The sequence below is a fragment of the Astyanax mexicanus genome, chromosome 16, assembly GCF_023375975.1.
Source record: "Astyanax mexicanus isolate ESR-SI-001 chromosome 16, AstMex3_surface, whole genome shotgun sequence".
Taxonomy (NCBI): domain Eukaryota; kingdom Metazoa; phylum Chordata; class Actinopteri; order Characiformes; family Acestrorhamphidae; genus Astyanax; species Astyanax mexicanus.
Genome location: NC_064423.1, coordinates 27,116,630 through 27,129,808, shown reverse-complemented (window position 1 = coordinate 27,129,808; position 13,179 = coordinate 27,116,630). Strand labels below are relative to the sequence as shown.

Here is a 13,179-nt window from a genome sequence, read left to right as displayed (position 1 = left end):
CACTCATAGCACATTTTTTTTATGTTCACATCATGCTCTCCTCTGCTGTGCAGGCCATTAGCAGACTCTTTTGTTATCATTTCCTGCTTTACAGCAGGAAGTAAATGACGTGTCTCCACATTTTTTTCTTTAAGCTCTGTTATGTAGCATGGGGATACAGTTGCTATGCCTGCATTGACCCTGATGACGAAACAGCTTTGCGGCTTTCTTTTGTGTATTTATAGAGATGCAGTGTGTCTAGTGAAGATGAGGGGGCTGATTCATGGCAGCATATTGACTGCAGCTGGATGACCACAGCTTCCTGCGTTCCTTTGCACTCCACAGCGTGAGAGCAGAAGGCAGAGGTGCATTGCAGACTAAATTAGACCTTGTGGTTTGATCATTGGGAAGTTAGTTGGGTGACATCTCTAGTTTTCATTATTCTCTTACAACATATTCTTTGTGGAGGGAGCATGTTTGTTGATTCTAGAACATCTGACTAAAAATCTGCCATACTAATGTAAAAGTAACATTAATACAAAACGCTAGTATTATTTATAGTTATTATTTAACACCTGGTTGGTAAATCATTCTTTGATTATGTGGAATGAGGGGGTGTAGTTTAACACATACTGCTTAAAATTCTGATTTCTTCAAAATTATACATTCTTGCTGGGTTTGTTTTTTTTGTATATATAATTTTGTTTACCTGTATTTGCTCTGTATGTGATTTGGTCTTTTAATTAAACATACACTTAGCTATAAGATAAGTAGTTCTAAATCATTTGCTTAGTTGCATATAAATTCTGTGCAGGACTGATGATTATCTGATTTTATTTTTTCACATACACAGGGCAGATTTATATAATTTTTTGCTTAGGCAGTATTAGCCCCAATCCCATTCCAGTGGGTCGAATCAGGACATCTCTATAGACCGTCTATAGACCGTCTAAAGACCGACGTCTTTATTGTCCTGCGCTGCCTTTGTTCAGATAATAGCTTATAGTGAAGCAATGTGGTGTTCTGAATGGATAAGCTCAAAAAAAGAGGAAAAAAAAGGGAGGAAAAAAACTTTACTTTGAAAGTCTGCTTTATTCCTTCTCCTCCAGTGTGGAAAAGAGTCCATTCAAACCCGCAGTGTGCTGTGTCATCATGAAGAGCTAAGCTTTAGGTCCTTTTGAGGTAAAACTGTGGACTCTGAGATGATGCTGCAGCCGTTAGATCAGCCTGTCATTTGAAATTGGTGGGACGGGCAGTTTTCCGTTGTGAATTCAGCTTCTTTGATGTGGTGGTTTGAGTTGGATCAAGGGACAGTGTAAACAAGATGGTTGTAAAGAAACCTACAAAAGAGCTAGACGTTTCACTGCCAGTTGACTGTGAATGTTGTCTGTTTCATTCAGACCTGACCTGGATGAGGTTTTTATTGGTTACCTTTTATTTGCAAGAACCAATTCTTTCTTGCCAGTTTCCTTCAGTTTAAATACTATTATTCTAAGCTGTTCTCCAGCCTACAGCAGATAGTAACAGTGAACTGCTAAAAACACATTATTAATTGTATATAAACTGTCAGCAATACCACCCTGTAAAATTCTGTTAATGATCAAATTTAGGCTCCTAGGTGGAGAGTGGGTTGGGTAGGGCTTGTGGTATGGATAAACCTACATACAAATGACTGCTTGTTTCCTTATGTGCATCATTAAACCATTTTGACTAGCTGTATATTTTTAAGTGTTTAGAATAGCAACAAAGCATACTGCCACATTACATTGATGTTTTATTGTTTGTAGTTTGAATTAACAATGTTGATCAACAAGGTTGGTTTTATTTGCCATACAAGCACATTAACATCCAATAATTATAATAATAACTGTTCCTGGTCAAGAATCTGAATGCTGTTTTGCAAAGTGCTGCTATACAAGTACAACATGATTTGAATGCAAGTTGTTCTGGATAAGTGCTTAGCCCATAGGCCCTTTATTTTAAGTGTTCAATAAAGTCATGGAATGTTTTCAGTGTGTATTCATCATACTTGGGTCTAGAGATGATGAACCCTTTTCATTATTCTTGACATGAAAATAAATATATAGAACCACAACAATAACTCACGATTCTAGTACATATTTAGTCCTTCTTGTCTGTAAGATTTTTTTTAAGCCAGATTTGATTAGCACTGATACTACAGTTATATTTATATTTATATGTCTAATTTTTTCTCTTTTTTCTCAGGTGCTAGATGGTAAGTTTGAAGGCCCTGCGTAATGCTGAAACAACTCGCCCAGAGTCAGAATGAGTGTCACAGATGGCGACGGGACAGCTAGCCAAGATGGACAGACTTACGTTCTTCAGATCTACCCCCGCCTCACCTTGGAGACGGCACCATGTTGCACGATCAAAGTCCACAAGGAGGCCACAGCAGCCACTGTTATCCAGGATGCGGCTGTCAACCTGGGGCTGGACACTGGCAAGCGCTATGTCCTGGCCGAGGTGAAGGAAAGCGGTGGAGAGGAGTGGGTTCTGGAGTCCACAGACTTACCAGTGCACAGGGTTCTGCTCTGGCCGAGAAAAGCTCAGGAGGAGCATTCGCAGAGCGAGGGATACTACTTCCTCCTTCAGGAGTGTAACCATGACGGCTCCATCCTCTACATGCACCTGCCCTCCCTCTACAAGGAAAAGGACGCCCAGCGGCTTGTTGCCCGTGGGTTTCTTCCTCCACGCTATGAGGATTTTGATGACTTGTGCAATCTATCTGTCCTCAATGAGGACACCATCCTGGAAAATCTGCACAATCGCTTCCAAAAGAAGAAAATCTACACATACGCTGGCAGCATTCTCGTCGCCATTAACCCCTTTAAATTTCTTCCTATTTACAACCCCAAGTATGTCAAGATGTATGAGAACCACCAGCTCGGCAAGCTGGAGCCGCACATTTTTGCCATTGCTGATGTAGCATATTATGCTATGCTACGTAAGAGGATCAATCAGTGCATAGTTATCTCTGGAGAGAGTGGTTCTGGCAAAACTCAAAGCACTAACTTTCTCATCCACTGCCTCACTGCTCTCAGCCAGAAGGGTTACGCCAGTGGGGTAGAGAGGACCATTCTCGGAGCCGGACCTGTGCTGGAGGTAGGTTGTCAGAATTATTTTTATTTTTTTGCTTGACCTGAGCCACATTCTCTGATTAGCTCCTTAGATATGTAAGAAGCAGGAACCAGGGCTTAAGCAGAACTGGTTAAACCAGCACAATTTGCCTTGGTTCTTTATTCATGAACTAAGAAGAAGGTTGAAATGTAAATATAAAGAAACTAATGCAGACTGAGAGATGATGTAGTTAGTATAGGTGAAATTAGTGCAAAGTGTATCTTTGCTAGTCTTGATTAACAGAAGCAGCAGGATAATAAAAATACTCTTTGTTGTTTGAACAGTATATACAGATATTGATTTGGATTCAGAAAAAGTATCCTGATTTCATTGTTTAGTACTTTATTGCTTTTATCTCCTTTTTTCCCCCCACCCATCTTTCCCTTTTGTTATTGAGTTTGATACTAAGCAAGCCCAGACCACAGATGCTGTATATAGCATACAATTAAGTGCAATTTGTGTCCTGTCAAAGCCTAAATCTAATTGTAAAGGCAAAGTGAACTCTCACATTACAGGTTTATTAGATTGTGCGCCCATTGCCGCTTGTGTACCAGTGAGACTTGAGCTTATCGGAGAGTGCTTATGGCTGTGCTTGGTCATAATTATAGCTCTCTCATGGCAATCCACTTGACTCAGAAAGCGCTACCTTTTATAATTGTGACTGTGCTCCTGTCCTTGTTGTAAACTATGATGTGTCAGCTGCACCAAAGGAAATTTTCCTGAATGGTGCTTTTCAAACAAGTTGAAATAAGCTGGATGCCATACATTTCAATTCAATGCAGTATACTGATATATAACAGTATGTTAAATTCTTTTTTGCACTGTATTAATTTACGGAGATGCACGGATATAGTCATAGTTTGTGTGAAAAGAATAGTGAAAAAAATGATTAATACTACAGTACGAGTGTCAATGTTGTAGTGCAGTGCAGTGCAGTACAATATATAGTTATACTTGCTGCTAGAGTCTCTACAGTGCTTCTTCTCTTTGTTTCCTCTGTTTCACAACATACCACAAAACATAGTTCCTTTTCAGAATATTCAAGTGAAAGAAGATGCAGTGTGTGAGATCCCCGTTGACGCATCTCTCTGCCTGTGGTTTAGGCAGAACTAGAAGTAATTTTCCCCTCAGTCATCGCGGTCATTGTCCCTCAGCAGGCTTTGCCTTGGGTCTAGTTACCAAATGCCCATATTCCTTCTTTGCTAGTGGTTGAAGGAGCAGTCTGTGAAAGTTGCATGGATGGTTAAAGATGGGTTATTCCATCTATACCCAGGAACAGTATGGTGTATGTGGTTGTCTGTCTGTCAGCAGGGCGGCCAATGAGAAAGATACATGTAATTCATAAAAGTACAGTTACAAACATTTAGTTTAATGTTAAAGTGTAAAGGGATTTTGTAAAAATTTGATAAATAAAATATTTATTATAATTGATTGATTGTTGTACATAAGAAAACGAAGAATGGGGATTCTATAAGAGAACACATCTAAAGTCCAGCTGACAAAGGACCAGATATCCGAAAATAAGAACATTGTAAAACTCTGGAAAAGGAGAAATGGATCACTCCCACAGCAAGTAAATGAAGGAGTGTCTTTTGTGAGTTGTGTATTCCGGATAGGGGGTTTTCGCTTTCCCTGGCAAAAAAAGTGATTTAGTTACAAAGTAAGTGTATATACTTCCATTGCGAGCTTGAATAGAATTGCTCTGTTTGCCTTTTGGTTGAAGCTTAAAGTGTTTTTGACCTTGTTTTTAAATTGGAAATAGTAAAATTAAAAAAATTGTTTTCCTTATTTATGTTATAAGTAAATGTTATTGCTAAATTTATTAAAGGCATTGTTTACACGGTTCAACATTCTGGAAACAATGGAAATATTTAGTCAATGTAATTTAGAAATAGTTTTCATGTCCCAGCTTGCACTGTGTAACAGTTTCCTCTCTACACACACATGTTGCAGAGCACTTGCAGCAGTTCAGCCAGGACAGATTTGAAGCTTTTATTTATTTTTTGTATGACAAACTATAAAAGGGCCCATATCATGAATAGTATTGTTCTTGTGGCGCACAGTAGGATATCATGGTTACATGGTTGAACATTGTATATCCGTTCTTTCCCACTTTTTGACATAATGTTAAAGTGAAAGTCATTCTTTGACTTTTTGCTAAAAAGTAATTAGGAATAGACCAATAAAAAAGCTCCAAAATTACTTGAAAGTGATTTTAGGCCGATAAAAGTTATTTATTTATTTATTTTTATCTTGACATTTAAGGTTTGATGTGACCGTGATTATTTTTATACATAAACCCAACCCAAGTGTCTGTAGTCTGAAGATGTGCAGAAAGAGTTTTCTAGTCCCTGTGGCACAATGTGAATTAGTTGTTGAGCGTTAAACATGGAAAGCCCTGTCCATAAGTGGAAACACATCACCACAGGTCTGCTGTTGACCAGATATGAGCTACTTTAAGCATCAATAACTGCTGGTATGTCTGTGTATCCAAAAGCAAGTACTCTAAACTCCTTGATGAAAAAGTGGTATCTAATGTCAATCATATTTTTATTCATAACACAATAGAAACAACGAAACCCACTTAAAACTCATGTTTCTGCCGATGCAGATCTCCACTTTCCATTTATGAAGCCTGTGGTCATAAAATGACAAATCAGGGATGAAGAGATGAAGGATGCTACAATATCTGGTTAGCAGTGGTCCTATGAAGGCCTCGTTCCACTGATAAACTGTGCTGGAACACACGGGCTGAGGTCTGTAACAGTAACTGTGTAAAGAGAAGTCATTGTTAATGACCAGTAAATGTGGACATAAGGTAGAAGTGTGCAATTATCTGGCCCCTCTGTAGAGTTCAAGAGAATTTAATGGGTTAAGAAAACACTTAAAGAAGTTACAGCAAAGGCCTCTTAATGATCCTCTCTTTCTAAGCAGCCCTGATCCTCTATCACTGTTTGTACTCTGCTTTACTCTGTTAGATGGGCTGCACCGTTGATGCACAAACAGCCAATCAGAACTGTCCAGCTGAGCCTCAAAGCAAACTTTTGCTAAATGTCAAACCTACTGTAGGTGGATTATTTATACAGTATCCAAGAGTGATGAGATATTTAATGAGCATGAAGCTGCAAGAGCTCTGGCTTTAGACCAAAAAAAAAAAAGATTAGAATGTTGCTATAAAATTTCATTAAAAACAGCATTAGACAGATATTTAGATGTCTTCTATATTTAAAGCTGATTATAGAAGAGCAGAATGGTTAGGTGATGCTGGACTATTGCAATAAAACAGCTGTATTCTATTCACTTTACTACATTTGGAATACTAATAAATATTATATTTCTCTGTAATGCTTATTCAAGTGGACTTAGACTCAATTACTGCTCTTAACCTATGCGAAATGTAAATATAACCAAAATTATAAAAAAATAAATTAAATAAGTTATTGAACCTAGACAATAACATTTAATTTACACTTTAATACTAAACGAAACCCTTTTTTCTATAAACAAAGCTTAGAACCAGTTTTAAAATTGTTCTGTAGAGAAGCATGTATAGGGTGTTTTCTGATGTTTTCTATAAATTTAAAAGCAAGTTGACGTGATTTTGTTATACAGCCTACTTTTATTGAACTTACTACAGAACCATTAAACATTTTAAGATTGTGGTTTGTTGTTTAGTCTTTGTAAAACCCACCCTTATACCAGTATAACTGGTTAATTGCATAATTACTTATCTAATAGTGACAGCCATGGTAAAAATAGAAACTCTTGAGGGTGGCAGGGTACACATACAGTATTAAGGAGTCTGTGTTTGACTTGCATCATATTTCGTTTTTCTGAAATATTGCCACGCCTGATTTTTCTGTATTATTTTCTTGTAAAGTTTCAAATCTGTCATCGTTAGAGTTCTGTGCTAAAATTACAGTCTTGCTGTAATTCAGACCCTTTCAACTGTAAGAATCTCTCCAAGTAAACAGACGCCAACTGCGGAACTACTTGTAGTGTACAAACAGGTTACGCAGGTTCCTCTGTTTTCAGTTCTTCTTTGCCTTTATTGGTTTATCTTTTTGACTAAGTTTGTGGGAAGGTGCAAACTTTTAGCCTGTCAAGAACAGAATATTATTCTGTTGAAGCACAAAAACATTTTTACATGTTTAAGAATTTAGTTATTCCAAAATGTAACAAAATACTTATGGTCTTGTTGGTCTTGACCTACTTTTACAGTGCCTCTTACAGTATTTTTTTTTCTGAAATAAACCATGCAGGTCTTTACAATTCGTTGCATAAATATTAAGCATAAAATCCTAAATATTAAGCAAAAAATATCTAAATCCTCCCTTTTTTGTAGTTAGAAACAAACTGATGATTATGTATATATGCATATTTGTTTTCTAATTTATTAATACTGTTCTATAGAAATGATTATATCTTTTTAAAAGTAATGTTGTAAAGGTTTACATAGCTTTGTTCTTGTCCTGTTTAGGTCATTGGTGATGTCTGACATCTAAACTTCTAAAACCTTTAATTGCTTTATCAGTTATCAAAATATTTGACAGGTTAATTAAATGAGGTCAATTACTCATTTAAAATGTAGCGGCAGGCCTTATGCTGCAGTTTCTGTGTTTTGCTTTAGCCCAAGCCTCTAGATGTGTTGCTGCCTTTTGGTCAATCCTGGCTGTGAGGTAGTGAGAGAAGGCGTGTTCCTCAGGAAGTCCCAAAAATCTGGGGCTTTTTTTAGGCATTGTAATATCTGTGCCTGGGTTTCCACTCTGATTGGTTAAAACAGATTAATGTTAGGGAAAAAAACAGACAGACACAAAGAGAATATTGTTCAGTATGTCTGTTAAAGTTGAACTGATGGCAAACTTTCCCTTTTTTGTTAAATTTGTTTCTCTGCTTTGTTTCTCTCATGGTATACCTCATTGGAAGTATACCATTCTGGTATACTTACTTTTCGTATAACATCAAAGAGCTTTTTTAGACAATGTCACAGTGCCCAGTTAGTCTTTGCTAATATTATGTTGGTGTAATATTTATGTGTCAAAAAGCCTTATTCATGTTGGTCTACATTAACCTAGAGTATTTCTGGGGTGAATTAAGAGGCACCCAAAACAAACACTCAGTTACTTCTCTTCACCTCTGTTGTTTCTCATCCTGATTCAGTTTCTTTTTGTTTAAGAGAATATACAAAGCAGTCACATCACTATAGTATTGTAATTGTTTTGTCATCATAGGCAAATTCAGGGCCTGGAGATAAAGGTATACATAGTCTGACTCTTGTGTGCTGTTTTCCATTTCCGGAAACCCCGGTCCAAACATTCATCTCGTCATGTGGCTATTTGTTGATGGTGCGATTAAACTGCTTTGTCTACTCTTCCTCATACTGGCCTGAAGGTTTCATTCTGAGATGAAGCATTTGAATCTGTAGGCAGCAGAATGTGACTGGTTATTTTAATGGTTATTGGTTCCTTCTTCAGTGGAATTTCTGCAGAAGGACTCGCTAAGAGAAAAAGTAGAGTTACTTGTTATTTAGAGGTGTGCCAAAAAATCGATTCACATAAGAATCTTGATTCTCATTTACTACGATTCAGAATCGATTTAAAATGTCCCAAAATCGATTCTGAGGGGCGGGTTTTAGACTGATTTTGGGCTGGGTATTTTTGTTGGACCTGGCAACCCTGGGGATAGCGCTTGTCCCTTTGGAGATCTTCCAGACACACACAGAGCGTAGGTGTTTGAGAATCACCGGTAAGATGGCAGAACAAGCACTATATTACCTTAGATTAACGTGTAGTTTCAATGTTTTATGGCAGAATGCTTCATAACAAGCATAAAAAAGATCGCTAGTAGTTAGTTTCAGTAACTGTTAGCTAGCTAACTAGCTAACTTTCCAGTTCCACCTTAAATAACGCTACAGGTGGCAGCGGGCTGCAGCATTTAAGGCGGAACGGAAAAATAACAATAAGCTAATCAGAGCTAATTTCAGCTCCTCATCACAGAGGAATTAAGGAATGGACAATATGAATTAATTTCTCCACCTCCTGCCCCCTTTCTGAAGAAATACAACCACCTTAAATTAACTAGTTAATCAGCAGCTGCTCCTGAACTTTAGCGCTCCACTGCTATCATCACATCAGCCCAGCAGCGTCACCTACACACCACCGCTAGTAGCCTGGTAATAAAGCAGTGTTATTTATTTATGTATTTATTGTTCATTAACGTCATTGTGATATCCCAGTGATTCCTCTGTCACTGAGGACCCACATTCCTGCACATTTTATTGTTTTTGTAACACATTACTTGCTCCAGGACCAGTGTATATTATGGAGGGTTTTTTTTCAATACGATTCATAAGCCAGAAGCAGAAATATTTATAATTCAAATCGTTTTGAATCAAAAATCGATTTTGAATCGAATCGTGGCCCCCAAAATCGGAATCGAATCGAATCGTGAGATAGTAATCGATTCCCACCCCTATTGTTATTGCAGGTTACTGCAGGTCAGCTTTCACTTTGAAATCAAACTTTCAGACTAAGTGTTCAGATTTCTTTTGGAGAGAAAGAAATTAAAGAAAATGAAAGAAAACATATATATATTTTCAGCTTCGCAAATCGCTGATTGCTGGTTACATCATGTTAACTGATTTCTGTCAAATAGCAACTGATTTTCACAAAAGGGAGAAATTTTTAAATATGTGGTTGTTTGTTGGAAGAGCTTGTTTTTTAGGTATTTTTTTTGTTTGTTTGTTAGCATATGTGATTGTGTCTATGAATATTGTATGGTTGGACAATGCTTTATATGATTTATTTTATATGATATACAGTTACTTCTCTCTAAGTATCATCTTCATCACCTATGTGTCACCTGATGTGTAGTGGATGTTCTGTTTGTCTAGCATATAGTTCAGTGTACATAAAGGCACAAATACAAAAAAGTAAGTGAAAATCACAATATTATATTTAGTATTGCAATTATTTAAACATTAAGTATAGGCCAAACGCTATAGCACCCAAGAAATTAGTTGTTTTTCCTGCCTTGCTAGTTCAATTTTATCTACAATTCTCAGTACTGTCACACTTTTAACTGGAAACGCCTAATTATGCAATGATTCTAAACTCTAACCTCTAAATTTATTTACAGAAAATAAGTCCAAAAACCTATTTTTATTAGTATACCTGGACATGCTGTAAATCAGAACCTAGTTTGTTGTCCCATGGCTTTTGCCATGCCCCATGAAAATTTAAAAACAATCACTGCACTGATGTGGAATGTTTTTGAGGCATCCTGCATTAAATTTGAATTTGAGTTCTGCCAGCTTCACTTGTCTGTTTGCATGGACTGTTTGAACCAGACTGCGCCTGTCACCATCCTTACCACCCACTGCTCTATATCCACTGTTACTACCCACTGCTCTATATCCAGTGTTAATGCCTTCTGTGGAGTTTTCCTGAAAAATGTGTGGCACAGAGGATTAAGGAATGTTAACATGCCCACAAAACATGAGAGATGTCCCATCTATTTGGCACTCACTATCAGGTTTAGTATTTCATGTTGCCATGAGCAAACTGTATATACTGACTTATACAGGTGTGGGTGTTCCAAAGCTGTCCCCTGAGGCAACACCTTTTGATCAGTTTACCTACTGCTATCCAATGATTTGTTGCATGTCCATGTTTGACAAATATTAATTGTATATAAACTGCGTTTTATCTGCCTCCGAAACAAAAAAAACATTGTTTAGTACTATATAGAACCCTTTTTGCTTCACATTCTTCATTATGAAAAAACAAATTTGTGAGTGGAATATGAGCAGAATCTAACAGTGCAATCAGCTGTTCTTGTTCTACAGTAAAGATCAAAATGTGCCAAGTAACATCTTTCTTTTTTCTTTTTTTTATACATTTATATTGGAGGGGTGGTTATGTACCCAAGAGAGAATTGCTCCAGGCTAAATATAAAAAGAGCTATAATTAACAGTCATGTGAATTCCTCATAGTCTTATTTTGACTAAGACTTATTCAGTCTACTTGATAATAAGATCTTTGTTATTGTGTCACATTGTAGCCTATGTGTGGTTTAGCGTAAATGGCTGTCTGGTGGCTGGTCAGCATTAGCTCTTTGTTGGCTTCAGTGGTCAGATGTTCCACTTTGGATAGCCAAAGTCTAGCAGTGAAAGATAGCCGTTTCATTTCAGTCTGGCTCAGATTCGAGTAGAAAATACACAGTATTTTGAGACACCCGAGTGTAACCTTTTATGACATACCAAATCCATATGCATTAACTTGAAGTTGGCCCTCATTTCCTGACATAGCAGCAGGTTTAGAACTATGTAGTTATTGAGTTAGGAGAGCGTTGATGAATTTTTAGTACTATGTTTTAGGGGTGGGCAATATTATATCGTATACAATATATCGTGACAGAAATATCATGATATTAAAAATCCATATCGTGATAATAGGGCTGTTCTGTCTTAAAAGTAGTCTATTATGTACTGTGAAGCTTTAGGTGTATTTATTGTATAATTGTTTTAGTTTGCGGTTTATATGCATTCACTAAATATTCTGCAATATATTTTGCTGCAATATATTATTTTATGCTCTATTATTTATTTTGCCACATTATGATTATACTGTTATACTATTATAATATATTCCTAAAATGAATTCATTATTTAAGTTTTCCTATATCGCCAAGTATATCGTTATCGCAAAAATACCCTGAAATATAGTGATATTATTTTAGAGCCATATCGCCCACCCCTACTATGTTTCTCAGCACTCTGCGACTCCACTCTGTAACTTTACATGAAGATGCTGTGGTTCCTAAATACCTCCAATTGTCCCTCACTGTTGTTGATGGAATATCTATGAGGGTAATTACGTCAAATGACTTGTTGCAGCAGTACCACACTGGAGTTCAGTGAGCGTTTTTAGAACCATCCATTCTTTCACTAATGCTCGTAAAAATACAGACTTCATGGATAAGTGCTTGGTTTCCCACCCCTATGCCAGTGGGACAGAATAAATAGCATAATTACAATGATAAAAGGGTATGTACCACTACTTTTGTACATAAAGTATACTTGTTATAGGATCTAACTCATGAAACATATTCCATACTGTCTAAACATGTTTTAAATTCATAGTTTTTGTAATGTCATGAAAACAAACACATTCAGTTATTCCTCACACCTCTTGACAGGTTACAGTCACCCCCCTTCATGTTTAAGGAATGAAAAGTATTTTAGTACAGACTGCTTTTTGAACGAATTCAAATCATACAGTTTGTTGTCGATTTAAAATCACAGACTATTTTCCTTTCAATTAGTTCTGTAATATTTTAATTTGGCCATAAATAAAAAAAATCTATTTCATTTTTACTTTAGTAATACATATTTTTCATGCTCTGCATTTGTATTTTCTTCTACACCTGAAACAAATGCTGCCCTACATCCAATGACTTCTAATTGAACATAAAGGTTTATTAAATCATTAAGAATCCTTGCAAATGAGTGAAAAAGGCAGTAATAACACATTTTACACAATGACATTAAAACATTTCAGAGGTACTTGTTTACAGAATAAGGAAGCATGTAAGTGCAGTTCTGTTTTCGCCGATTTAGCATCATGAGGTCACGTGGGGGAAATGGAAATCATTAGGACTTGAGCAACTTTGACATAGACCAAACTGCTATAGATGGTAAGGTTGTGGGGTGGAGAGGTGGGCCTCTGGTCAGCAGGGGAGAGCACCAAGCAGCAGAACCTGAGGTGCTAGCTACCAATGACATGTCGTAGCGGTCAACCTAACAGTTTCTTTTTATAGGAAACATTTGCGCAGACTGGATATTATTGTCAGATTCTAAAATACGTGTAGGTCTTCAATTTAGGTGTAAATATTAGCAGAATATTTCACCCTATTCAGCAAAGCAAGAGTAGAGTATTGTGGAGTCACTTGCTCCGTCACACATTAACAACACTTTGACAATTTTTTTTTTTTTAACAAACAACGTTGTCGATTAGGCCGACTAATCGTTGCAGCCCTAGCGGTCAGGTCACTTACACCAGA

At 36.9% G+C, this 13,179-nt stretch overlaps 1 protein-coding gene across 11 annotated transcripts in view; it reads left to right on the top strand.

The window, feature by feature from the left end:
• Positions 1–13,179, top strand: part of LOC103035794 (unconventional myosin-IXb) — a 67,760-nt gene that overhangs the window by 18,916 nt on the left and 35,665 nt on the right. For 10 of the 11 annotated variants that reach the window (XM_049465428.1, XM_022669844.2, XM_049465427.1 and 7 more), the window contains exon 2: positions 2,206–3,102. In XM_049465428.1, the coding sequence (XP_049321385.1) occupies positions 2,266–3,102 (837 nt within the window). In that variant the 5' untranslated portion in view covers positions 2,206–2,265. Of the gene's footprint in view, positions 1–224; positions 345–2,205; positions 3,103–13,179 lie in introns of all 11 variants that reach the window. The other variant, XM_049465425.1, reaches the window with a different exon arrangement.